The following is a 27129-nucleotide window of genomic DNA, read 5'->3' on the forward strand; positions in this document are numbered from 1 at the left end:
CATCGTACGTCGGACTGAACGCGTTGTAATGATGATGTTACTCCCAGCTCGTTGCCGTACCGTTGATAATGATGGCAGTGACCGTAAAAGACGACCGTGCCGATGGTAATTGTTGTGCGGTGCTTGATACGTAAATGATTTTACTATTGGCTTTATAATTACTAAACGTTTCGTTGTCTGTCGTGTAGTCTTACGTCTATGTTGCATCAATAGTGTTGCTGTTGACCGTGCATAAATATAACGCTGTTTTATCTATTACTTGCACGTTTTGCCTGTACTGATACAGGAGCCTCATTTGCATGAACGATTCAGAGCTTCGTGCGGCCGTTATTTCTCGGCCCACGGACCGAGGCCGCCACCTCTGTCTGCTAAGCTAGTTGCAGACCGTATTTGAGTGGCGGCTGCAACAGAAAAACAACAGTTTTAAGGGAACCTCCTATAGACAGTCGCAGTGCACCGCTAAGCCTACCTGAAGACGCCGTGCTCAGAGCGACAGTTTTGAGTTTCGCTATACATTTCGCTATTTCTCGACTTTACATCGCTCATGGAAGAAGATGGCTCGTCGCTTGGAGCCAAATTTAGTCCAGACGAAGTCTTCGTTTCGTACAGACGCATTCAACCTCGCTATGAAGTTTCGGTGCATGTTAATATTCAAGGCTGCCGAGTGTGGGACAAATGCGTATTAAAGAGAACCAAGAAATCGGCTCTGTCTGCCGATTTCTGGTTCTCTCGCCATCGTGAGTAGGGTGGCTCTTGCGTTGCCCTCGACGAATATAAAATCAAAACAAAATAATTTTCACGTTGTTACCACGTCTCGCGGTCAAGTCATACTCTGCTTTTAATTACTCGTCGAATTTCGACCACTTTCAACTTCTATGTTCAAAATCTATGTTCAGTATTATCATATTATATAAATTCAGGATTACCTATTCGCTTCATGCATCATTACAGTAATGGCCACTACTGACATTCCAGTCATGGTTTCAATTGGAATTATCAAAGGTTGCGGCATGAAAATTTTACGTTGCATGAGCGTATCTCTGTCTCAAATAAAGCACTGAATAACTGTGAGGGTAGCAGTGATGGCGACAATGCATTAATGACGCAGCGTCGCGTCATTAATTAATGCTTTATTGGGAATGTTTTAGTCATTCCTAGCAGGAAGCTTTGTACATTCCTGACTTGGAAAATAGCATGACGCGTAACAAAAACGCTCAAACACTGTTAACTAAATCTCTGCACGCTTCCTACATATTTAAATAATTGACACGATTATATTCACTATATTTTCTAACTAATGTAGCATGCGGCATTGGTAGCGCAATAAATTATTCATGTTAACATGAAAAAATAAAGGAATCGATAGCTGAAGCTCGGGCTCATTCACGCGTGTAAACTCCGAGGCTTGGCAAAGCTTCTCCCTCATCACTTAGTCATCAACGCGCACCTTTTCTACTTCATTACATCGTGAGTGCCCCTGATTTAGCAAGAGGTTGTATCTCATCACTGATAACGATGTGTTTGAAGGGTCTCTGCCACTATGGCCTGCTTATCAAGTATTTCCTGCAACGAAAAATCCGCGCTTGATCATTGAGATTCGCTTCAGTGCAACGCAGGATTAGAGCTCCGGATCTCCTTATAGCAGCTCGCGAAATTTCCGAGAAAAAAAATTAGGACTTGCAGCTAAAAAAACGAACTCCGGCCTCCAGTTTTGTACGATGCATTGCGAGGCTATAAAAGAGTTCCTAGAATCGATTGATGATACAAAATGAACGAGGTCTAATGGGGCATATTTATCCGCCTTGCACCAGTCATAATGTACAATATAACGATACATAAAGAGTTTGAAATAGAATTTCTAAAGCTGATAATATTTTCCGGTAATTTGAGTATATTTAGGATGTAGAAATGATGGTCTTGCATTTTATTATTCGTTTTAATTTTTTAATTATCGATTATTTTAGTCAAGTGCGACTTTTGACGTTAAGGCGTGGCTGAAGAATTAGAGCAATTCGTTTAGAATATAAGTTTGCAGTAATTTTATTGACAACATGTTAGGCCATTAAGCATGAGGATTTAATGAGAAGGAAAATCTAACCAACCATTAGACATGCAGCAGTAATGTTTATGAAAACATCATGTAAATAACAGACTGCAATTGAAGCCTCAAACTGCTCGGTGAACGCTGAAGCCTGAAGGATGACTCACGTGATGAAATGATGGTGCTGAATATTTAAGATTAGTGGCACATTTGTGATACAAATTGTTGGATCTGCAACAGCTACCTATGTATAAACTCCCTAAATTAGGTTCAATTTGTTTCATAATATTACTTGAGCTTGTTCTAACCATATAATATTTATGCCTTAAACGAATCAACGACATAGACTATAACAGTGATGCTTTCAAGTTCAGATGACTGATAGGTAGACAACATAGCTGCCAACATCTCGGACAGTCTGCTGGACATGAAACACGACTCAGGCGCAACTGCGACGATCACTTGGCAAGCCTAGACGCTGGCAGTCTGAAGGTGAGCTCAGTTTTGTGAACACCTCTAGTTACTTGTACTGACGAAGAAATACGAAGGTTAATAACAGATGTATTAAGGACATTGTATAATAACCTATGTATCTTGCCGAAAACTAATTAATTATGCTCAGAATGGTATAATTGCTGCGTGGTTGAAGCATCTACATCGTAATCTGGAAGTTTGAAATTTGGATGAAGAAGAATTTGAAATTGCATCAATAAGGTTTGATTTTAGCAGGAATGTAAAAGAGGCGAACAAGTAAGAATAAAGCGTTCTTAGAAGCGAGAGAAAAAAGTCTGAGGCACACTGCGGTTGGATATGCATTTCTATTTCATCACGAGAGAAACCAATGTACATCATGACATTTGGCACAAGCTATATTCAGAGTTTCAAAATTTCAAGAAAATACCTCTTAAATAGACTAATACACATAGTGGCTCCACAAAAGCATAGCTCAATCAAAGAATGGGGTGAACTGACCACATAAAGCATCCAATCTAAATTTCGCTAGATCTTCTATCCAAGTATTAGGTTTTTAAATGAAATATATAGGACCTATATACCTTCAATCCCTGACAAATATGGCACGAAATGAAAAACCACTCTCCAGAAATGGAGTACTCTTTAAGGCTAACACAAAACTTGCCACAACTCGTGCACTAATCTCTTGAAGCAACATCACAAACATCCTCTTTTTCTTGGTCAAAAGAAAGACATGCAAGATGTACGTCTCATCACAGCAACGTCCGTGCCGTGACTTCAAGTATAGGACTTTACGACCCTGCCGTACTGAGTACCAACAATTCCGCTGGCCTAAATACACATCTTTACGACATGCCTCCTTTATGCCTGGAGGCTCCACAATTCAAGTCTCGACTTTTATAGAGCTTTGTTGAAGACGTCAGGATTCAAATGTTTTTAATCTTGCTAGGTTGCTTGTAAAGCGCATACGAAAGCAAGGATTCTGTAGCTTAAACTTGAGATAATTTAAGAACGATTTGAAATAATTCGATAAGTTTGCTTCCTTTTGAAAGATGAAATTTTTAAATGCCAAACGAGTACTATAGTATAACATCGGTGTAATTCAACAGAAGCTTTTCTATTGTGCAAGTTTGAGTTAAGCTCAGGGGCAAGACCAGTAAACCTGCTCTGGTCTTCAATCAAACTTGCATAAAAGAGTACAAGATCCTACACATTACTGGAAATAATCGTTATTCCATTCAGTACAATTCAAATACATTTTAAGTCTCAAATGACACTCGGAATGCAGTTTCTTGTGCTTACAAAGCACCAATTGAATAGACACCACAAGAGTGAATTTGCGACGTATTCACATCGCGAACAAGTTATGATACAATTGCGCTCATGTCTGGAGATACAACGGGAGTTCAGAGATACAGATGGCAGATTATCAGTTTGAAAAATTAATTTGATGATGCCTACAAAATTTATGAGTGGGAAAATCAATGCTAATCTGAGGAATTTGCAATTAGGATTCAAATCACTCAAAAATTTTGCGAACACCTATTCGGGTTTTTGCCTCGATACTTAAAACCTGGTCACAGACACCGCAGATTTTCCTGAGCAATATTGTCTTTCAACTCAGCCTGCATGCAGCTTACCCAGTAACTGCCAACATTTAAATTGATATCACATTGAGAAAATGTGGTTTTGGGAAAAGCTTAGTAGAAATGCGGGGATCTGGCCTCAAATTGGGAAAATAAATTAATTAAACATATTAATTTGCAATAACATTAATGCATTACAATCGCGCCAGTTCACGGCAGCTAACTGTTTTAAGATAAAAATTAAAGAATTACAGAACTTTACTTTTAACAATGGTGGGAGGTGGTAGATATTGGAAAAATTGAAATAATTCTTCACTGTAAACATACATAAAAGAAAAAATTTCGAGCGTGGTTTGGCGTTCGGTTGAATTTCCCAGTCCAAGACAAGCGTTTATTTGTCCGGCTTTTGCATTCTCTGGAGCTGCTAGCTCACCTCGAGCGCCACAATTGGCTGTGCCTGTAAAAAATAAAGTTAACGGGGCAGCAAGAAAACAAAAGCGACATGGCTCGAAAAATAGCAAAACTTTGGGGCCATTGTTGTTGACGCTATACGACGTCCGGAAATTACACCGTCAAAGCTGCCTGTAATGACCCAAGAACCCGCCCCCGCTCTTCAGACGATATTTGATTAAAGCTAAGGGTCCCACATTTCAGGTCCATGGAAATTCTCAATAGATTAGCCTGAACATTGACCAAATTTTTCATCATGTCAGGTGTGGGATATATTTTCAATTTTTCAATTAACAAAGTTTCTTCATTGTTAAGAAATGTATTCTCATATTTTTATCTATTAATATCAGAACCGTCGCCGTTTTATTCTTCAGGACTCAATGTATAACTCTTTTACATCAGAACCTTTTCTTGCGACTTTTCAGTCTACGCGTTGGTTTTGGTGCTTCGTTGTAAGGGTTCTAATTAAATAAAAGTATTATAAAAACCACAATTATACACTATCAATTTTTTTGGCCCATAGTAGAAAATCAGGAAGTTGTTTCACCCAAAATGACTATTTTGCCGTAAACCTTCGTCACGGTTGAACTTGTCATTCCGTGATTTTCCTGCAAGTGCTAGAAGAACGAAAGTACAGATGAAATAGTAAGCTAGAACTAAAAGAAACTTTTCCTATATTTTCAGGAACTACGAGAAAATTTTCGTATGCCTTCAAGAACTACGAGAAATTTTCAGTATACCCTCAAAAAATACTAGAAAATTACGGTATATCATCAAAAAATAACAAAAGCTTTCCGTATGCCTTCAAGAACCCAGAGAAATTTTGCGTAAACCTTCAAGAACTAAGTAAAACTTTCGTATACCTTCACAAATTCAGAGAATCTCTGCGTATACCCTCAAAAAAAAAACACTTTGGGTTAGCCTCCGATAACTTGAAGAAACTATACGTATACCTTCAAGAACTACGAGAAACTTTTCTTGTGGAACAACCCCAACATGATTCATATTGTACATCCATCTAAATTTTCTGTCGACTTTCCTATATTCTGCGCAGCGTATTACGTCTAATTTTCACTGATTTAATATCGAAATATGATCGATGGGGCAGATAAAGTACTCAGTTCGTCTGCCTTCTGAGCGAGGTTTATGAGAGAGGAGTTTATGAGACAGTAAAATGTCCATTTTATACCGTCGCAAAATTGCTAAAAGGTAAAAACGGCACTTCAGCCCTGAAAAAAAGAATCCCAGTATCAGAGGAGGTTAATGAATGGCCAGCGATGCGCCGACTGTCATTCTCAATCAGGACGCGGAGGAGGCGTGACGGCTTTTGTCGCTCGTCTGAAAAATTGATACGTGTCCAGCCTGCCTAGAGAAGCACCGAGATTCTTGAATTAGTTGCTTCACGAATTAAATGCTTGTAAAATGTGAACCGATCGTTCATTAAGTGCTTTGTTTGAAATTGAAACAACGCTTTTATTTTAAATTAAAAAATTCACGAAAACATTACTAAATGGAACGGAAATAAAAAATACATAAAGTTTGATTAACATGAGAAGTCGTAATAATTAACTTAAAAGGAAACAACAAAGCTCACGGCAATTATGTTACGCAGTTATGAGCCTTGACACATTGAAGTAAGTTTGCAGTGAAATTTTCAGCTTCGCTAGGAGATACTGTCCTCAAAGTCTAGGAAGCGTTACGAAATTATCTACATAATACGATAATACGTGTCATACCTCAACACCTGATGTAGGCCTTCAATATATTGCCTACATCGAACGTGTCCTGCATCAGCACCTCCATGTAGGTCATTAAAACATTGCCTACATCGAACGTGTCCTGCATCAGCACCTCCATGTAGGTCATTAAAATATTGCCTACATCGAACGTGTCCTGCCTTAATACCTTCATGTAGGTCATTAAAGCATTGCCTACATCGAGTGTGTCCTGCCTCAGCACCTCCATGTAGGTCCTTAAAACATTACCAACATCGAGCATGTCCTGCATCAAAACCTTCATGTAGGTCATTAAAACATTGCCTATATCAAGTGTGTCCTGCCTCAGCACTTCCATGTAGCTCGTCAATATATTGCCTCGAGCGCTATTTTCAGATGCCTGTTATCGACCACGGACTTCCATAATCCTTTCCTTAGATGGCACAGCTTCCATGCATGCATTCTCCATTACAACATCATTAGTGGAGGCGCTCTTCAACAATAGGTGCATTCACTACCAGTGGATACAAACCTTCTTCATTAGCAGATATATTTTCAACAGTTGTCAAGGTGATAGCATTGCTGGTATCATAAGATCAGTCATTGCTTAATAAGTTCTGTTAAGTGGTTTGATTGGTTGCATGAATCCCCCATATTTATGGCAGCGACCGTTGTTTCTGCTATTAGGTTTATAGTGCCATTTCCGTTTATAAAAAATATCTCTTCACCAACAAAATGTGGCATCACTCTGATAAAAAATGAATTGAACATGCATTTTTGAACAAGAATGTCTTGAAACACGAAAAGAGTTTCCTAAGTATGCCTAATGTAATGCTGCTGCGAGTTTATACATTTTTACATTCAATGTATAAAAATGTATACATTTGTACTATTAAGTGAAATATCGGCTAGTATCCACCTAGCCTCACCAAGTTTCCCGCCACGACACCAAAACACACAGGATGTCTGATGTCTAGCAAGCAGGCACCAAGAAGCAATGCATTACTCAGTTATTTCTATACGTGCATGAACGTTCGTGCGCGTAATAATTTGGGTGCATCGTAAGTGGCGGACGCGCATTTACGCTGAATATCGCGAGGCGTCCAAAGGCTCTGCGAGCAGCGAGAAGGCAGCAAGATTGATTTTATTGCGGCCATCGTAAGCTTATAGGCTCGTCAGGCCGGCCCTGCGCCGGCATTTATCGCCGTATCTGCCGCCAAAGAAGCCTTCGCCAGCCGAGGTCTTGTATTTAGCGCCTCAGGAATAATACAATGCATGAGGAGGCACGGCACGCGTTTAACAGCCATGCGTGTAGCGCATCAGTCATGATGCTCAAATGCTTATATTTTAACCCCCTGCCCAGTTGCTGCTCAATCCGGAGGCGGATGCTATTAGTGAGAGTTGAGGTTTGTCTACAAAGCATTGAATCTCACTCTACAATCTGACAAAATGTTATAAATTAGCATCATTCATTTAAATCTGAAATTACTTGTCAATTTATAGCATTTCCGGCAGTAATCGAAAGGGCCATTCAAGTGCAGTAAAAAAACGATACTCTGAAGAGGAATACGAAAGTGGAATGAATAACTAGTGATGGCGCATTGCGATAAGAAGGCTACGTAGAGTGTAGGGTGTGGTTGACTCTAATAATTACCGTGAAGAAATAAACTTCGTGGAAATATCACGGAAGCGAATATTGGCTTGGTAGCCATGCAGAATCTGTTTAATCGTAGTTCCGCGTGACTGACGATGGGGAAGAAAACCACAAATCTTAATTTGATTCACTATTCATGGACACTGATGGTCTCGTAGAAATAAATCTAATCTAAGTTGCTTCTCGAACATAATTCGGCCTCAAAAAATTCATACTCGAATAATTCAAAAAGAACAAAATACTGTAATTCCTTATTTAGTGAAACTTAAGTTACTTCGCTCAGTAGATAATCAGTGCCAACATTCGAATGGAAAGAAGTTATTTTGGCCATGAATTGTATATTAAATATTTTGCCATCTCTCAAACGAACAGACGTAAATAAAATAATATTAGCTCAGTCTCTGAAACAGTTCTTGAGTTGATCATGAAATACAGTAGTAGACAAATCATCACATAATGTTGCGTCCAATTAAACAAAGACTACTCGGATCTAAATGAGCTCATCACTCACTCTGATGTTTATCTAAGGGAGCACATGGTTAGGTTAAATCTGTTCTAACCGATGTGTTCAATAGAGGTGATGAGTAGTAAACATCCGTTAAAGGATCACGTTTATTAGACTTGCCTGACAACAATAACACCATGAATGATCAAAAAAATATAACTCAGTACTCACTGCAGTGAGTGACAGTGAGCACATTTTCTCAAAATCGACGAAAACGTGAAGTCACCGACAGACAGACGGGCGGACGGACGGACATGAGCACAATAGGGCATTTTTTTCATAAGTGATAAAATGCGTTAAAAATAATGGGTTCACGTATCCTTTAATTTTACACATTTGTGGCGTGCTTTTGCGAACACAAATTGTGAATGCTACGTTGCATTCATAGCGCCCGACCTTTTTGACTCCTTGGAACCCTAGAGGAGGCGGGATGCTGTTTTTTCCTTGCTGGGAGGACTGGCAGAGCGAGCCGAGCCAACAAGATTAGGAGGTCAATCTCCAATGAAGATTACACGAAGGCTGAGCAGGAAATGTATTATCAGTGAGTGCTTGAACTTGTGTCTCAACTAGAGAAATTACATTGTGCAACCTTTCCTTGAAGACTTGATTTGGTGGACGACTGAGGGAAGTGAGGAGGAAATGGGTACGTAGGAAGACAGACTTCTTCCATGAGCTCATTTTCCTCATAATGCTACTAACCCTATCTTTGGTATTCTAGTAGAATTAGTTAACTTGTTTGTAATTTCCTAATTTGTTGATATCACGCACATTTTAATGACGACTGATCTAGCCTGACTTTTATTCAACTACAACACGTACATATTATATTATACGCGTGCGATTAACGACCAGAGAATAAATTGATTTAAATTATCAAAGAGTCGGACAATTCTTCAGATGACGTTGGTAGATCGAAAGGCATATATCAAGAAGTAGTTTTAGTTTATTAACGACGTTTCGAATGTAACAAACATTCATTTTCAAGTTACAAAGGGCATTAAATATTGAAATTCTGGTGGAAATAAGTACATAATATATGTAAATAGGATACTATAGTAAATTTTTAAATAAAAAAATCACTCTGAAAATCATTTCAAAGTTCAGCCAAATCCGGTAGTTAAGAAAGAGGTAGCAGGCGTCAAATTCGTAGAGACGATGAGGTTAGCCATCTTAGGTCGATTGATGTCAGGCCACTGCTTGATGACAATGCTGGTGGGTTCCTTCAGCACAAAGCGAGTGACGGTCTGGTTGTGAGATTGTCGCGTGTGGTTCCCTTGCCCTCCGGGTTGGAGGTAGCTAATGAGACAGCGTCTCGGTGTCTTGGTTGTTGAACCAAAGTGTCCGAAGTAGTCCATAAGATGAAGAAGTCTACAACCTTCTTTGAAGCAAAATGTATAGACCACAACGGCCTCTCGGACAACTCCCGAGTTTTTGCGAGGGCCATTTTCGCGTTTAGTTCGGAGTTTGATAATGTTTTCACGCAGCCTGTTAAATTCATCGACAATTACATCGAGCGTGAATTATATTATACGTACACCAGCCCGGCAGTGATGCACTTCGTACAAAGGGCTTCTTAAGGCCGTGAAGAATTAAGTCGCCTCACATTATGCTTCAAGATTAACGCTTGTACATAAAAGTTGACTCGCTTGCTCATTGACAACCAAAACCAGTGGATTATCATAAAGCTGAATTTCATTCATGTTAACCTCCGAGAAAACTGGCATCGACGTTCTTTGTGATTTCTTTAACAGAGTTGGGGAGACAACGGTGATTAAGTTAATTTAAACCTTACCCTAATAATGGAGATTTCACACGACATGTCAGCATTTACAACAGGTATACCTCTTAATACAATAAACAATTTAGTTTCATTTTAAAACGAACCGTTTTTTACAAACACTGCTCATTTTATGCGCAAATAACTTCCGATAAGTGCGTATCACAACTACCATTGCGCAATGACGTGTGAAAATCAATAAAAATTTTAGACATTTAATGTTTCGCGTGATTTATGTTGCGTCACGAGTTGCATTATATATCAGACGCGTTGTTCAGAGTGAGATGGACTGTTTGAAGTTCATTACAGATGGTCAGAGTGAGATGGACTATTTGAAGTTCATCACAGATGGTCAGAGTGAGATGGACTATTTGAAGTTCATCACAGATGTTCAGAGTGAGATGGACTGTTTGAAGTTCATCACAGATGGTCAGAGTGAGATGGACTGTTTGAAGTTCATCACACTGTTGTCCGACATCAAGGAGGAGGCGAGCTCCGTTCATTCGTCGGACGGAAATCCATTAAGCGTTGAGCTAGAACTTTACCAAAGAGTCTTTGTCTCTTTTTAACCTATATATTTGGCTAATGAGTGCATGAGCACTCTAATAGCTTTACTCCAATTTCTGGATAGCAAAATAAACTTTGATGAATGTAACTTAGAGGTTAGAGCGATCAATTGTTCAACCAGTAATTTAATCTTTATAGGTAACCGATTGCTCCCAACCACTCGCGAGATAAACTTAACTTGATGACTTTTTTTATATCATAAACAATGATTTGGAATATTATAGGAATGGGAAGTACATAGAAGCAGTGAATGATAGTTTGACCAGATCGATCAGTCGAAATAGCGAGTCTGGACCGCTGAACTGGCGTGTTACAGGACTTAGTCGCATTAAACCTAGACAAAGGTAAAGGGTTTACTCGACAGGATGTAGCGCACGGTAAGGAGAATTTGGTAGCACAGATCGTAAATAAAATTTAGATCAAAGAATCGGCGCGTGGCATAGTTAAGGGCAAGACCATAGTCTGTAATAAGCTCCAAGCCAAGGAGTTATGGGTATCTACCGCCGTAAATAGTTATTTATAGTATTATCTAAAGCTATGATATAATTCTGGGAATATTGTTTCTATTGACCCGATATTATGTAGATGTTATATATATTGATGTTATATTATATTGATATTGTATGAACTAAATTGACTTATGTGTGCAATATTCTTTATTCATTTAAATCCAATAATTCTTTAAATCAATAATAGCACAAGTACCCGAACCCATGAGAACCGGTTATGTTTGCATGCCTACATTAATAATGAAAACGCTCACGATATGATTTACACGCTCACAATATGAGTTACACGCTCGTGACATGAGTTACACGCTCGTGACATGAGTTACATGCTCACAATATGAGTTACACGCTCGTGACATGAGTTACACGCTCATGACATGAGTTACATGCTCACAATATGAGTTACACGCTCACGATATGAGTTACATGCTCACGATATGAGTTACACGCTCACGATATGAGTTACACGCTCACGATATGAGTTAAACGCTCACGATATGAGTTACACGCTCACAATATGAGTTACACCTGCAATAAAAGATGCACATTTGCCTGCACATTTGCGACTAAACGACTCTCTACAGCTCTCCGACAACAGCGGCTGATGGGATATCCTTGAAGAATTCGTCGTGGATTATATATATAACGGTTTAAGCGTTTATTAGGCCTTAGGCCTGTCGACGATTCTTAACATTGCAGAACATTCACAGCATGCTGTAGGCTTGAACTCACAACTCACTGCTTCACATTTTCTTTGCTTAACCGCCCGGCCTCCTTGCCGATTCTGACCAGAAACTGGCGCACAGAGCTGGGATCGAACCCGCGCCTCTCTGCTCCAATCTTGGTACTCTGAACTGTAACCACTGGACCACCCTGCTTAGGGTGGCTGGAAAAGTACTGGAAAAAAGTATTAAAAGTGCTGGATTATTAAAAGTGCTGGATTAGTAAAATTAAAATGGATTAAAAACAAGCCAATAATTTGTAATTTGGTTAGAACTTACAGGTCAAAGGAAATTTGATTCGGTTGGCGTATCTATGAATATGTGATAATGTGAAAAATTTATGATCTCGAATAGGCATGTACCTGTTAATACATGCACACCCGTTTTTAATAAAAAATGTGCTTTCGTTTGATAGGAAACCTGAACCTGATTCGTTGAATACTTTTAAAATGTCATCAAGGGGATTAAATTAAGGATTTACCCTCTAACGGAAACACTGCGCTCGTTGGCGCGAGTCTGCCTGTCCTTGTAACTTATTTTTCACGTAATTTTTGCGTGTAACTTGTTTCCCACGTAGCTTCTGTATTATTTAACGTTAGACAGACATTTCTCATCTAAGACACCACAGTATGTTGTCGTATAAGTTGCATGTAGACTGAAGGTTTCAGCAGCAAATTTCCATGATATCAGTCTGTGTTTCAAAATTTTAATCTGATTTTCGGGGCTAAAAATTGAATGTCAAGCACTGAAGCAGAAAAACAGTGCACTTACTTAATGACATGCATTCTCATTTATACATCCATTGCATTCGAGTCCTCTCTCTGATAAATCTGTAGCCTTGATAAGAATATAAGCATTGCATTAATAGTATGCTCAACTGAGACAGGCTCTATGTAAGCAGTGCTTTTTTTTTGCCCTCCGGAGAGAACGTTCTTTTTGGCCGCGTTTTTGCCCAATATGGCATTGTACGGCGAGAAGAGCGGATCGACGACACGCAATGCTCGTTTGCAGATACCGAATGCTCTACGTACTCAGCTGGATGCTGCACACTGCACAGATGTATACTGTGCATGCATGGAAGCAATAAATTGTAGAGTTTCTCACTGATTATTGTGCGTTGTAATATCGAGGTACCCAGAAGATCCTTGAGGCGCTGCTTCACGAGTCCCACTTTCCCCAGCTCGCATGCACTCAAGTTACGTGTTATGCGCTATTTAATCACACATGAAGCTTACGAATCGTTCCATTTCAACCCCATGCAAGAGCGGTCTTGAGTAGAAAAAATGAAGGTAACAAGAAATTTAGAAGCTGGACTATTATTGTTAGGGATTCAGCGCCAACACTGCATCTGCTCGGAGATTACGTGAGCGCAAGTGTTGAGAAGTGCTGCTTTTTAATGCGATGACACGATCCGTGATACTAGACCGTAAATTGGTGTAACCTATAATGTATGGTTCCGTATTCTTGAGAGGTGAATAACCATTTGTTAGAAGTCTCGTAAAAATGACATTGACCAGCTGTAACAAAAGAACTTCTTCTGTTACGCTCCTCTTCATTACGCTTGCAATAATTGAAAGCGATAAACCATAAACCCAAACTGGTCTTCAGGTGGAATAATTTTTCCGCAATAGCCATAAAGATCATCAGCGAAGATTTACCTTCTTGAGCCATACCCAAAATTACAGAATGCTGATACCTGTCCTGAACTTGCAGAATATTTCGTATCACGGTGCCTAAAATAAATCATGATACGTAAAACTTCTCGTGTATATATCTGAGCCGCTCGCTTCTCTGCCCGCGCCTCTCTGGGCTCGTCTTGCCGGGCGAGTTTGCATAACGCTGGCGGCGGGTGCCGAGGACTTTGCTGCACCCTCGGTAATTCGCTAAGTTCAGAGCCTCGTATGCGATCTTCATTGTTTGGCTAGGCAAAACTTGGTGCTTGTTACGCCAAGGGCGCGCTTAGCAAACGAGGGGCACTGCTCCCTCAAACTTCCAGTCTGTTTTCGACCACAGGATTACGTTTCGAGATGCTCCCTAAAGCAACGAAGAGGCAAGTTAGCGTATCAAATTTTTGCTTTTATGGTGGGAACCGAATACTTTATAACTCATCATATGCCATCAATAAAATTATCTATACAGTGTTGCATAAAATACGACCTGCAAGGAGATCGAGATATTTCAATGGACATCAACAATTTAAAATAATGAACCGCATAAATGCATTCGTCGCATGTCTCTCGTACATTCATTTTGTTACTTATAAATTAAAAGGTACGTCCTGCTACAAAAGTATGTCGCTCTAAGACTGCGGTTAACGAACTACTTTCAGTTTTTGAAAGTTCCTTCATGTTCTGCTGAAGATGGGAACCATTTACAAGAGCTACTCTGTAGCTGGGGATCTCAACCATGGCGCAAACCAGTTCTTGAAATCTGTTCGTTAAATATTATCTTGCAATACATCTCATGCTCTGATATAATCAATAAGAAATATTAATAATAATAATAATAATAATAATAATAATAATAATAATAATAATAGCCACATTAATGAACTGTTTGTTATGTTCCAGAATGAAGTCATCAGCTCAGCTCTGTGGCGCTGCCGTGCTGCTGCTACTGCAGGCCGTTGGGAGCCTCACAGCCGTGCAAGGTAAATTATTTATGACATCGAGTCAGCATTGCTGCCTTATTTAAGAGCAAGCTGCCGTACATTTTTCGCTTTTATTTTTATAAGATTTATATCTGATGAATGATGCGCATTACAAATGTTTGATAACAGATGAAATGATCTTTGTAATATTATGTATTCACTTCGTGAAGCGTAGAGCTTTTTGTGTCTTAGCTACGCGACTTCGGCACGCCATGTTCATTTGCCCTGTAAAATATGCATACCCACACTTAAGTAAGGTAGCATGCCAGTAAGTGGCTTCATCTCGATTGCTCGTTAAATAGAATAATTCAGGTAGTAATTGCGGTTCATCTGTTGAACGAGTTTCAGTAACAGGGCAGTCGAGCGATGGTTTATAATTTAATAAGAATACATATACCTTATTCATAAAACAACTCGTTTGTCTGATCAATGCAAGGAAGAGATAGCTATCGACATTGGCATTCGAGTGTAGCATGTTACAATGTTTAGTTATAAATCTATAGTGTAGTACGAAAATGGCTTACTAATATAGGTTTAAAGCTTTGAAATAAAGTTGTGGGTGTTCTTAAATGAGCGTCAGAAGGTGTCACTCTCCGCTAAATCCAGTCATTTAGCCTATATTTTGGATACTTAACCATCCTATGCGACGGTCTTCATGTTTCTTGTCTATTTAATTAACACAAGGGCATGGCTAATGAAAGTTGGTAACTGAACAGAGAAAATTTAATTCCAATTAACAGAAACAGATGTTCGCTAACACAGGCCACAAGCCAGTCACAGTTATGGACCTAATGCCACAGGTTGAAATTATTTTGCATCTAGGTCAGCGAAGGTTGCAGATACCGATAAGTCTAGCAATAAATCTTAGTATAACTTAAATCAGACAAGCTTGCTTAATGAAATGACAATAAATATGTTTAGCGTTAATTATAAATATGTTTACAGCAGCATAATTTGTCCTGAACCTGAAAGAGGTAATTAGGCAATTACCCCGAATCATTTAATTAATGGAGGTTTTTGCGGAATTAAAGATTCTCGCGTTGTTTTCCGTACCGTAATTAAAATCTCTGAATATTTTTCATTAACGTTGATAAAGATTCATATAGATTTCGTCGCTATAAAAAACATCAAATAATTGCATCAGTTGCTGCAATCGTTTCTGTAAGCTCACTATCAATGATATCTCTTCCATGGCACTCTTTAGTTCACTTAAATTGATAGGGAACTTACACTTAGCATCTCTGTACAACTGGTCAGACTAATAGATTGTCACCAATCACTTCCACTCACTGAATGCTTCATTTTACTCAAAGAATTAATTGAAATATTCAAGAGGATTTTGCAATGTTTTCGCCTCACTGAATATTTCATTTTATTCAAAAAATTAATATTAATATTCAAGAGAATTTTGTAATGTTTTCAATTTAATAAATGCTTCATTTTATTAAAAAAATAATATTAATATTCAAGAGGATTCTGTAATGTTTCCACTCACTGAATACCTTATTTATTCAAAAAACTAATATAAATATTCAAGAGGATTTTGTAATGTTATCTGAAATGCATGCCACCCCCCAGGGATGGAGGTGTCGTCAGTAGAGGTGCCCCGCTACCTGCTGCTGGGGGAGAGCGCTACGCTGGCGTGTCACTTCCGCCTGCAGGACGAGGTGCTATACTCCCTCACTTGGTGGAAGGACGGTCGCCAGTTCTACTCCTACATCCCCAGCAATAGCCCTAGGGTCGTCGTCTTCAATGTGCCTGGGGTCACCGTCAATGTGAGTGTGACATTTATTATTCTTTCACTTAATATCAGACTCAAACTTACGTTAGGGTGAGATTTAGCGGTTTCAGCGTTTAGTAGGCCGTAGGCCTGTCGCCGATTCTTAACATTGCAGGACATCCACAGCTTGTTGCGGGCTTGAACTCGCTACTCACTGCTTAAAATTTTCTTTGCTTAACCGCCCGGCCTCCTTGCCGATTCTGACCAGAAACTGGCGCACAGAGCTGGGATCGAACCCGCAACTCTCTGCGCCAATCTTGGTACTCTGAACTTCAACTACTGGGCCACCCTGCCCAGATGGTTGAGTCAAGCCCTGACTTGAAGGGTTATGAGTATAAACGTATTATTTTGATTACATTTACGTAGACTTTAAAATTTTTCTTTAATTAAAAAAAATCCTAGATGTGTTTTGTGTTGCCGTCGACACAAGTACTCTGGCACAAGCAAAGATTTTGAGCATTAAATCAAATTTATTAGTAATATGATACCAGATTTTCTGCAAACCATAAAAAATACGTCACAAAGTTCCTCAGTAATCATAAAAGCTTATATGATCCACTGCCTGATTTGAAGTGATATTGAGATGAATCATAATGAAAGTTCTGAAACTGCGTCCAGTTCAGCAATTCCCTTGTATTTTGTACGACTGTTTGGTCATTAGGTGTAATGACACCTGCAGATGAAATGTATATCATATTACTGAAGCATTACTGCCACGCCGCCTCAGCGTCGCGTTACAAAATAAAATAACATTAGTAGCGATGCGAGCAACGCGATATGATCTCGCGCGAAAAAAAAAAAATAGTCGGCGTAAATTTCGAGTTTGTACAAACGAGTAATCAAGCTGACTAACTAATATTTTAGCATTTTATCAGTATTCATTTCAATGCTGCGCAAAAACTTCGATGCAATTTATTTCAATGATATGAATCCGGCTCGGGATATACGGGATACAATTTATTGTACTGAAGCTTCGCTCAAGTGAGTTTTCCCGATGATATGATATTCTTGGTTATTTAGTCTAGACAAATGGAATCAGTGTCAACGTACACAAAAACAAAATTTTTGATACATTATGTATGTGGAAGCTCAATTTGTATTAATTTAGAGCAATCTTTTTAACACCGATCAACTTTTTTTGTAATTTTCAAAACCCCCGCGAGTGTCAAAGCAATATTAATTAATTTAAGTATCCATTGTCACTAATTAAGCATTAATATGAATGGCATTCTCCTTAACAATTCCCCTCAAAGCGTGTAATAAAACAGACGAGTTTCGTTGCAGCTAAGCAGGACTGTACGTCCCATAGGGGCCACAAATCTGGCGTGCGTCGCTGGGACAAAACTTGCGTTTTTTTCATCACGCATACCAGGCAATCAGCTTACGCAGGGGCTTAGCTTAACGTCGTCCATTTATGACGAGGGCGCTGGAGAAACAGCGGTCGCAAAAATGGATTACCTCCGAGAGTTGCTCCACGCTGGAGATGATGCGTGTGCTTGGGTTCAATTACTCTATTTTAGAGGGTGAGGCTGGATGGTGTGAAAGTTGTTTAGCTAATCGACATCCTTCAACCATTAACGGCATAAAAACATTGTAATGAGGACTGGGGTGGATTCTGTGAAAATCATTTAGCCGGTCGACATCCCTCAACCATTATTGACTTAAAAGCATTGAATGAAAGGTTTATTCATAATTAATGATTTCGAATCAAGCATGACTGCTAAGTGAGTCAAGTAGCGGACACGATGCCAGCCATAACAGTTTAGTCAATTATACCAAACTGAGTAAGAAATGAGTCAGTGTAAGGGATTACCAACGAATTTCTATAACCACTGGAACCGAGAAAGTGGTTCATCGGAGAACCGTCGACCCGGACGTCAACTTTCAAACATTAATTCCAGTAGATTTCGGGTGCAGAAAGGAGCTCAGGAGCTGGGAGAATTCCATCAAAGGGTCCGGACTGTGACTAAATCGAACACGGCTTTCTGCATTATGCTTACAAGCTCCTATATTCGAGGGACAAGGAGACTACGTTGGATGTGGATGATGTTCGAGCATTAGTTTGCTTTATTATATCTGAGACTTTAGATGCTTGACTGAAAAGTCCCTGTCACGAGGAGGGTCTTGCGCATTGATGAATGTCAGATAAGTTATTTAAATGTCATCATTCATTCCACAAGCGATTCGGTTCATCTGTTCCAATTCCAATCTAGATGGGTTTGTGGTATTTGCTTTGTAGCAATTCAGTGCACATAAGTATCTGAAACATGACGCTAGAAATATCAGTGCACGCAATTTAAAAGTTCGGGGTCTTGAATCGCTTGAATGTTAATATGGGTTAATATTGGAATTGATGCTTCTTTTTTGATGGAAATAATGGGAGAAAATCTAATCGAATCGATAGATTGAAAGATTCAACAAATTCTTCGAAATAGATCAATGGTATTGCACAAGTACAAGATGTTGGACTAGACATCTGTCGTGGTGTTCATTCACACATGCTAGAGTTCATAGTCATTTTTTGAAATATCCATCACAAGACCCGAATATTCATGACGAGATTCAGAACCTCGACGTGGGTTCGTTTTGAAGTCGTCCAGAGCGAAGGAACGGCGCGGTGTTCCTTCAAACGAAACCCCAAGAAAAACCTCAAAGCGGCCCTGCGGCACAGCGTCTCTTTTCAACGCACTGCGAGGCAATGCAATTCCTATTGCAATGGCGTGAGCAATGGAAAAATATATCAATGGTGTGACCATTGAGATCCAATTTCACGAGCATGCAAATTTCAATCCTATACTCAGTGTATTGCCACCAAGGCCGTACTCATGTGTATGTACTAATAGGGTTATGAGTATGACCTTATTTCAATAATATAATAATAGAGGTCATATTTCAAGAGTATGATCACAGGGATTAAATATCAAAAGTACGGCCACTCAGATCCCATTTCAAGGGCATAGAAATTAAAATCCTATTTCAAAATATAAGATAGCCATATAGGGGTTGGTGCTTGAAGGAACACTACAACTTGTCCAAGGGCCTGCATAGGTCTATGGTTAAAAATAAATCGTAACCAAAAAACTGAAATGCACTACTGTCTACAAATAAAAAAAATGAAATATTCCGAAAATTTTAAACTATAAGAATGAAAGAACACTTGTGAACTTTTAGACATTAATTCATTCCTTTTTTCTTTGAGTACTTCAAAGCTTTAGTTCAAGTCATGTAGATTAAGCTTAGATATTTGGGTTTGAGGCCCTTCTCTCCTCCGGTATTACACGGTAGAGTAATCAACTAACTTTAGCCTTCGTCACTCTCCTTTTGGTAAACTCTAAACGGTAATCTATTGGAAAATCATGAATGGTTCACTCATCTACTAACCTATAGGAGCTCAGGAGTGGAGCTCAGGACATCATAGATCCATTAGGAACTCAGGAGTGGAGCTCAGGACATCATAGATCCATTAGGAACTCAGGAGTGGAGCTCAGGACATCAGAGATCCATTAGGAGCTCAGGAGTGGAGCTCAGGACATCATAGATTCATTAGGAGCTCAGGAGTGGAGCTCAGTACATCATAGATTCATTAGGAGCTCAGGAGTGGAGCTCAGGACATCAGAGATCCATTAGGAGCTCAGGAGTGGAGCTCAGGACATCATAGATTCATTAGGAGCTCAGGAGTGGAGCTCAGTACATCATAGATTCATTAGGAGCTCAGGAGTGGAGCTCAGTACATCATAGATTCATTAGGAGCTCAGGAGTGGAGCTCAGTACATCATAGATTTATTAGGAGCTCAGGAGTGGAGCTCAGTATATCATAGATCCATTAGGAGCTTAGGAGTGGAGCTCAGGACATCATAGATTCATTAGGAGCTCAGGAGTGGAGCTCAGTACATCATATATCCATTAAGAGCTCAGGAGTGGAGCTCATCCATTATAGAAAGCGAGCAGTTGCCCGGCCATCGCAGGTAAGGGGTGCACGGAGCAGTCGGCTTAGGAGGCCTGTGCCAATTTGCTTTTTTGTCGGCCTTAACTGCGCAAGTTTGCCGGCAGTAAAGCTCTTCCTTGGGGGCCAGACTATTGCTCTATGGTTTGATTTTGAGCATGAGCGACGTGTTCTTCAAGCGGCAGTCACAGGATAGAATATAAATGCCTATTTCTCATGAAGATAGTAAAATGTTTTCTAGAATATTACATTGCATTTACTTTGAGCATAGCAACGGATATTCCTGATGATATTAAAGATCCATAGTGACATTAAACAAGTTTGATTCCAGACCATAATAGTTTTTCTAGAAATGATGACTCATGTTTAAATGAAAAGGCATTTTGCGAGATTGAGTTATTTCTGCTGAAGTGGCGAATTGGTTTAAGTAAATTGCACACCGGACAGCTCCTATATCAATCGTAGCAGTTTTAGATCGGTGCTAACGTGAGAGCTTTTTCTTTGAGCACAAACTTGCAGACTATTCATGCTGTAATTCCGCGCACTGTTTAGCAACTATTAGCAAATGAAGAGAATTTTCAAATGCAATCTCAATGGGTGTAATCTCCAGCGAATTTCAATATAATCTGCTGAGGATCAATCCAATCTCTAGTTCGTTTAGTTAGCTAAATACTTCGCTTATGCCAGAAACATCTCACAATATACTAGTGAATTCTGGCGTTCATGAAAACAGTAAGAAAATATCGCTGTGAGTTTAACAAACAACTGCTCTTTCGTTTCAACCTTTCGGCCCTCAGTGAAGACGATTCACTGGCATGGATGCATGTATAACCATCCCCACTATTCATTTTGTCTCACGGTCGATAACTGAGAATTTAATTTTAACGAATGTATAATGCAGAGCGTCGTTTAAGAAGAGTTGAGACTGGTCTCCAGTCAAATTGTTAAAATCACTTGAAGCAGCTTCATCACTTACCTTTTGGATATGTCACATCTGAAGGAACAATCACTGCGATGTTATTCATTAACTATCAATGAAATGAGAAATGTTAACGCAGCTGTCGCAGTTGTCCTCGATTTTAGTGCCAACCTTACAGAAACTTACAATAATGTTTAGTTTTTAGCGCATTTTCTCGTATATTTGCAAAAAGTGCACTATTGTGCTCGCCATGTCTGTCCGTCCGTCCGTGACTTCACGTTTTCGTCGACGAGAAAATGCGCTCTCTGTCACTCTCTACAGTGAGTACTGAGTTATATTTTTTAGTGTTTTCGCTCGACCTGAGCTGCAGCATTGGATTTTCAAGGTATATGGCAGATTCCTACTAACTAGCGAAAATTTTGAGCATTGTAAAGATTTGTATCAATGCATAAGGCTAATTTGAAGCATTCTTTTGTACTACGATGTAACTCACGAATGGAGATTTTCTTGGAACTCGGGCTAAGATATGTAAAAAAACTTGCTGAGAGCGAAGGCCTGTCAAAAAATATTTTATCTGCTTTGCGGTATCGAAGAAAGTGGCCAAGGAGGCCAGGCCTCCGAGGAATACTTACAAGGTTTTTACAAACTGCCCTTCGAGTTGTGGGCAAAGTTTATAGTGAAATCAAACTTTTGATAAGTTATTGCCAGGTATCTACGTTGAAAGTTTGTTTCACACCAGAATTCGAAATTTCGACAGTAAAACGGAAAAAAATCATCTAGGGAATTCGAAAGTGTCGAGCACTGCACAAAGCTTGGTATTTCTTCACTCATGTAGCAAGAATTGTTACAATTGTATCCAATTGTTACATTCTTGCGAATTTGGTTGAAGCCAATCTTTTAATATTGTATACCACAGTTTTCCCCTATTTTACATGGAAGTTCATCGAACTTCTATAAATTGAGCCGTACAAGAGGAAGGAAGAAATTTTTTTTTGGCCTAAAAAATTAGGCAAAATTAAAATCACAGTGGAATTAATGCTATTAGTCTTGAAACTGAAATATTTTACGAGACGAAGACAGGTCAAAACGACGGATAAGAAACAGAAGTTTTATACAACATATCTATTTGATACCAGAAAAACCAACGTTTTAGGCGAAAAGCTGCACCAGAGCCCATGTTTTTTCCACACAGAAATCGATCTGTCGTAAACTCTCTCGACCGAGACGTCGCTCCCAATTTTTAGCTTGTTTTCTAAAATAACAGAAATTGGAAGCCAATTTTAAATCATGGGGTAAAATGGGCCGCACTAATTGCATTAGTTTGTCCAGAATGTGACGTGAATTCACTGCACAAAGGTCCTGAGGAAGCAGTTTCTTCGACGAGTAAAGAGACTCGAATGGCCGAGAGCTTCCATTGACATTCCGACCGCTGCGGGAAACTTTCACTCGGTCTCCGAACCTCCATTGGCAAGGCAGACAATTCTGGAACGCGAAATCTGTCCCGCACATCCCAGTGACAGCTCGAGCACTCTGATGTTGAAAAGAACTAAAAGCGAACATGCGATGCGCGATTGTCATGCTCTTTAGTAATAATCTATTTCTATTATAATCTAATAATCATATATATTTACTATATCAGTGAATTTATACAAATAAATAAAGGCATTCCGTCGATTTCTATTGCAGATAGATGCCTCCAGAGAAGGCCGTGTGGAGCTGGTAGGGGTGACGGCAGCCACAGGCGGGCAGTACAGATGTGAGCTGGTGGGGGAAGGCCCTACCTTCACCACCACCTTCGCCTCTGCTAACCTCTCCATCATCAGTGAGTTATTGCTTTTCTACTATCGTTTATTCATTTCTCTTCTTTACCAATATAATGGACTAATGTATTAGTTATTACTAGGGAAGTATTTATTTAATTTTAATTAATCATCACACAAAATCGCTCAGGATCGCAATAAGGTATCATGAATGTAGCGAATTTCTCAATCAGTGAATGAATTTTATTTTCAAATATTCTGTTAACAACTTAAGAGTGATGCATTATTGGCGTGCAGACACCCCGGACGGTCCTCCAGTGATCAGAGGACTCAAAGATCTGTACCATGAAGGCGACGTAATTAGTCTAACGTGTACGTCGTACAGATCCTTCCCAGCTGCCCAGCTTTCTTGGTCCATTAAGGAGGACGAGGAGCTGCAACAAAGTAATATCTTAGACGACCGTCAAAGCCTTCAGCCGAGGCTCGGCAAAATTGAGTCAGTCACAAATAAGAAAGTCAAGGGCACGTTGGGCCTCGAGCAGGCTCGCAAGAACGACCTGCCCAGATCCAATATTCGCATGCAAATTCCGGCACAGAGTGAAATATTGAAAGGCAAAGACACGCGCGCCAGCGATCACACGGCTTACGGCCAAGCCGCTGACGCTGCGGCCGCGAGAAAAACAACCGCACCCATACCCTTCACCTACTCCACGAAGTTCAATCGAAGCGCAATCCCCACGAATCATGGGAAATTCAGTGAAGTTTTGGAAGATTTAAAGAATATCTCTTCAGATGTGCACGGCAAGGCCCAAAATTATTTACTTCACTCGCGGGAGAGCTCGTCCTATCCGCTATTTTTCTCGTTCCGGTCACTCAAGTCGATTTCATTGGCCAACAAACAGCCAACACTCACCCATAAGCGAACGTTTTATTCGAAGAAGAAGTTGTTTGGCTGGAGGGAAGTTAAAGACCTGCGCGGCTCATCAGCTTCACCTTTTTTTAATCAGGATAACAGTTTATATTCTAAGGACAATAGTTACGACTATCCTATGTTATCCGAACTTGTGTCACAGGCAACGAACCTGAGACACGCAACTACCTTGCAAGAACTTACTTTACCTCCGCATGTTCAGAAACACTTTCACTCTTCAACTCCTGGTCCACCTCTTGAAAACACATACACTACCACACAAATGTACCACACATACACAACCACACAAGTACACAACTCATACACCTCCCCTTTACTCCGTAACACCAACGAACACACCACTGCACCACATTACAACACATACAGCAAAGTACATCACAACACAGTACACCACAACAAACAACAAACGGAACGCGTGGTCCGCGAGCACGGCTCCCTCTCCGCAGCTAAAGAACTCGTAAACGCGCACGTCTCACGAGAAGAGCTTCCTGGTCTACCGAAGCATCGCTTGGCCCTGCAAACGAGGGCTGTCGGGCCACAGCAGCACGCGCCCTCTGAGAGGGCGAGGCACGCTTTCCGACAGGTGAATGTAGCTTCGGTGTCCTGGCGAGAGATATTCTGGCCCTGTCAGTGATGTCGGATGCAGGCTGCCTGTAAGTTTATTACGAAATTTATGCATTGCATACAAATGCACACTTCGTGTAGCTCCAGTACAGCCTCGGGCTCGTCGCAAGATTGCATTTGACTTGCACTGATCAAAGTTTGTTTGATCACTAAAATTGTTTATACAATTTTTATATTTCTATATTCAATTAAGTTCGTTGTTTCTTATCAAAATTATTTTATTTGATAATTCATAAAATTGTGCGAATAATTTTTTACACCATAAATATTTTTGGAAATGGAAGGAAATACGCCGGTATCGTTCGCTCGTAAAGGGACTTCCTTTATACTGAGGATCAGAAGAGGCAGGATATTTAGCCTTTCATTACAAAAAATTGCAAAGCGATGCTGCGAATATTCCGAAATTTAATTTATTCTATTTCGATTTGTTTCTCGTGTTCGCACATTATGTAGCAAGTTTTTCTTACGTGCAACGTATATTTTCATACTAACAGCCGCGATTTAGTTTATTCAAGACGAGACATGAAGAGCCCATGCATAAATACAAACAATTCACCATTCGCTTTCAGTCACGCATATTTTAAATGCCATGAGAGTAGAGGATTGGCAAGTAGAGCATTTTGAATTTAATTTACTCGTATTTTAACTAACCTGGAATATTGCGTATCAAGAAACAGTCTTTTCATCCAGATAGAGAAGGCGCTTACAGAGGAGCAACCACCCGTTGTGGAGGTCGTCTGGAGAGGCAGTAGCAGCAGGGCTGACAGTGAACAAACGGTAAATAGCAGCAACAGAGGAGGTGACAGCAACAGAGGGCGGACCAGCAACAGAGGGGGGACCAGCAACAGAGAGGGGACCAGCAACAGAGGGGGGACCAGCAACACAGAGGTGCACAGCAACAGAGGGGGCGAACAGGCCGTAAGCAGCGTGCCGGCTGACGGCGCTGAGGAGACTCTGTACACAGACTCCCTGACGCTGCGTCTCCCAGCCACGCGGCGACTGGCCAGGAGGAATGTTGTCACGCTCAGGTGAGTGGCGCTCTGTTGATTGCATGATGCAGGTGGCCTTGATGTAGGTAGTCTTGATGTAGGTAGTCTTGATGTAGGTAGTCTTGGTGTAGGTGGTCTTGATGTAGGTGGTCTTGATGTAGGTGGCCTTGATGTAGGTAGTCTTGATGTAGGTAGTCTTGATGTAGGTAGTCTTGGTGTAGGTGGTCTTGATGTAGGTAGTCTTGATGCAAGTGGCCTTGATGTAGGTAGTCTTGATGTAGGTGGTCTTGATGTAGGTGGTCTTGATGCAGGTGGCCTTGATGTAGGTAGTCTTGGTGTAGGTAGTCTTGATGTAGGTGGTCTTGATGTAGGTGGTCTTGATGTAGGTGGTCTTGATGTTGGTGGTCTTGATGTAGGTGGTCTTGATGTAGGTGGTCTTGATGCATGTATTAGTGATGTAGGTAAGTGACGTAGGTGTTCTCGATGCAGGTATTAGTGGTGCAGGTAGTGAGATAGTCCATTTTGTTTGTTTTCAGTCGCATTAATTATTTAGATAGAATTGCCTCGTTTGATGTTGTCGGATTGTTTCGCGTGATCCACTTGAGTTTTGTCAAGCTGCCACAAAATATATATAACAATCACACGGCTTCCTTCTTTGCTCGGTTGCGCATATATAGAAGTCTGGAAAAATTCTTCTCAACCACACTACTTTTTCCAATCTTTTTCATGCGTTTGTAAATTGAATATAATATGAGATGTGCTCGATTCAACAGCCAAAGACCGAAATTGCCTACTGAATATTCAAATCATTTGGATGAATTTGAATTGACGTTAGTTGTGAAAATGTGACAGTGGATGCATCCTTGATAACCTCACAAATTTTTCTACCGTCCTACATGTACATATTTTTACCGTCCTACATGTACATATTTTTACCGTCCTACATGTTCTCCAACAATTCAATCACACGGTTTTAACGACAAGCGATCACGCGGCAAATGATTCTTTTCTAACCGCGGTGGCAGAGCGCTGCCTTCCAAGAGAGCTGGATATTCCCTCGATAATTAAAGCGCAATCACCATTTACCCACATTTACAGAAGCAATATTTTTCCAATCTAACTCCATGATTGGATTAGGCAAACTTCAACTCGAGGGAGTTCGAGTTAAGTCGGCCCCACCCACGGGACCGCGCAAATAATGCCAGAGCAAATGACGACTGGAGTAACCGCGTATTTTTGTGTGCCGGCTTATCGATGCTCAGAGCGAATAGACTTATTTTTAAAGCTTACAATCGTGCAGCCTTTGTTTGAAGCTTACGTGCGTGCACCCTTCGTTTTGAAGTTTACAAGAAGGCGCCTTCGTTTTGAAGTTTACAAGAAGGCAGCCTTCGTATCCTGCTACACGTTATATAGTTATCCTTAGTTATCCTGCTGCTGTTGTTATCCTGCTGCACGTGCGTGCACCCTTCGTTTTGAAGTTTACAAGAAGGCAGCCTTCGTTTTGAAGTTTAAAAAAGGCAGCCTTCGTTTTGA

At 40.2% G+C, this 27129-nt stretch overlaps 2 protein-coding genes across 2 annotated transcripts in view; one reads left to right on the top strand and one right to left on the bottom strand.

Annotated features, from left to right (window-relative positions):
* LOC125179207 overlaps positions 1–6579 on the bottom strand; it is a 35732-nt gene extending 29153 nt beyond the window's left edge. The window contains exon 1 of the mRNA XM_047884612.1: positions 6296–6579. Coding sequence (XP_047740568.1) covers positions 6296–6579 — 284 coding nt within the window. The remainder of the gene's footprint in view (positions 1–6295) is intronic.
* Positions 2297–26092, top strand: LOC125179208. The gene is made up of 7 exons (XM_047884613.1): positions 2297–2533; positions 14571–14650; positions 16229–16425; positions 22979–23114; positions 23350–24566; positions 25298–25635; positions 26086–26092. Exons 2-7 carry the CDS (start codon positions 14572–14574, stop codon positions 26090–26092), a joined length of 1974 nt encoding a protein of 657 aa, XP_047740569.1. The 5' UTR covers positions 2297–2533; position 14571.
* Positions 26093–27129: the final 1037 nt, after the last annotated feature.

This window comes from Hyalella azteca, unplaced genomic scaffold (genome assembly GCF_000764305.2).
Source record: "Hyalella azteca isolate HAZT.00-mixed unplaced genomic scaffold, Hazt_2.0.2 contig15713, whole genome shotgun sequence".
NCBI lineage: Eukaryota > Metazoa > Arthropoda > Malacostraca > Amphipoda > Hyalellidae > Hyalella > Hyalella azteca.

Coding starts and splice junctions, on each gene's coding strand:
- LOC125179208 (XM_047884613.1), top strand. CDS start 14,572: ATGAAGTCATCAGCTCAGCTCTGTGGCGCTGCCGTGCTGCTGCTACTG. Junction 16,426..22,978: donor TGCCTGGGGTCACCGTCAAT/GTGAGTGTGACA, acceptor TTTCTATTGCAG/ATAGATGCCTCCAGAGAAGG. Junction 24,567..25,297: donor CGAGGCACGCTTTCCGACAG/GTGAATGTAGCT, acceptor CTTTTCATCCAG/ATAGAGAAGGCGCTTACAGA.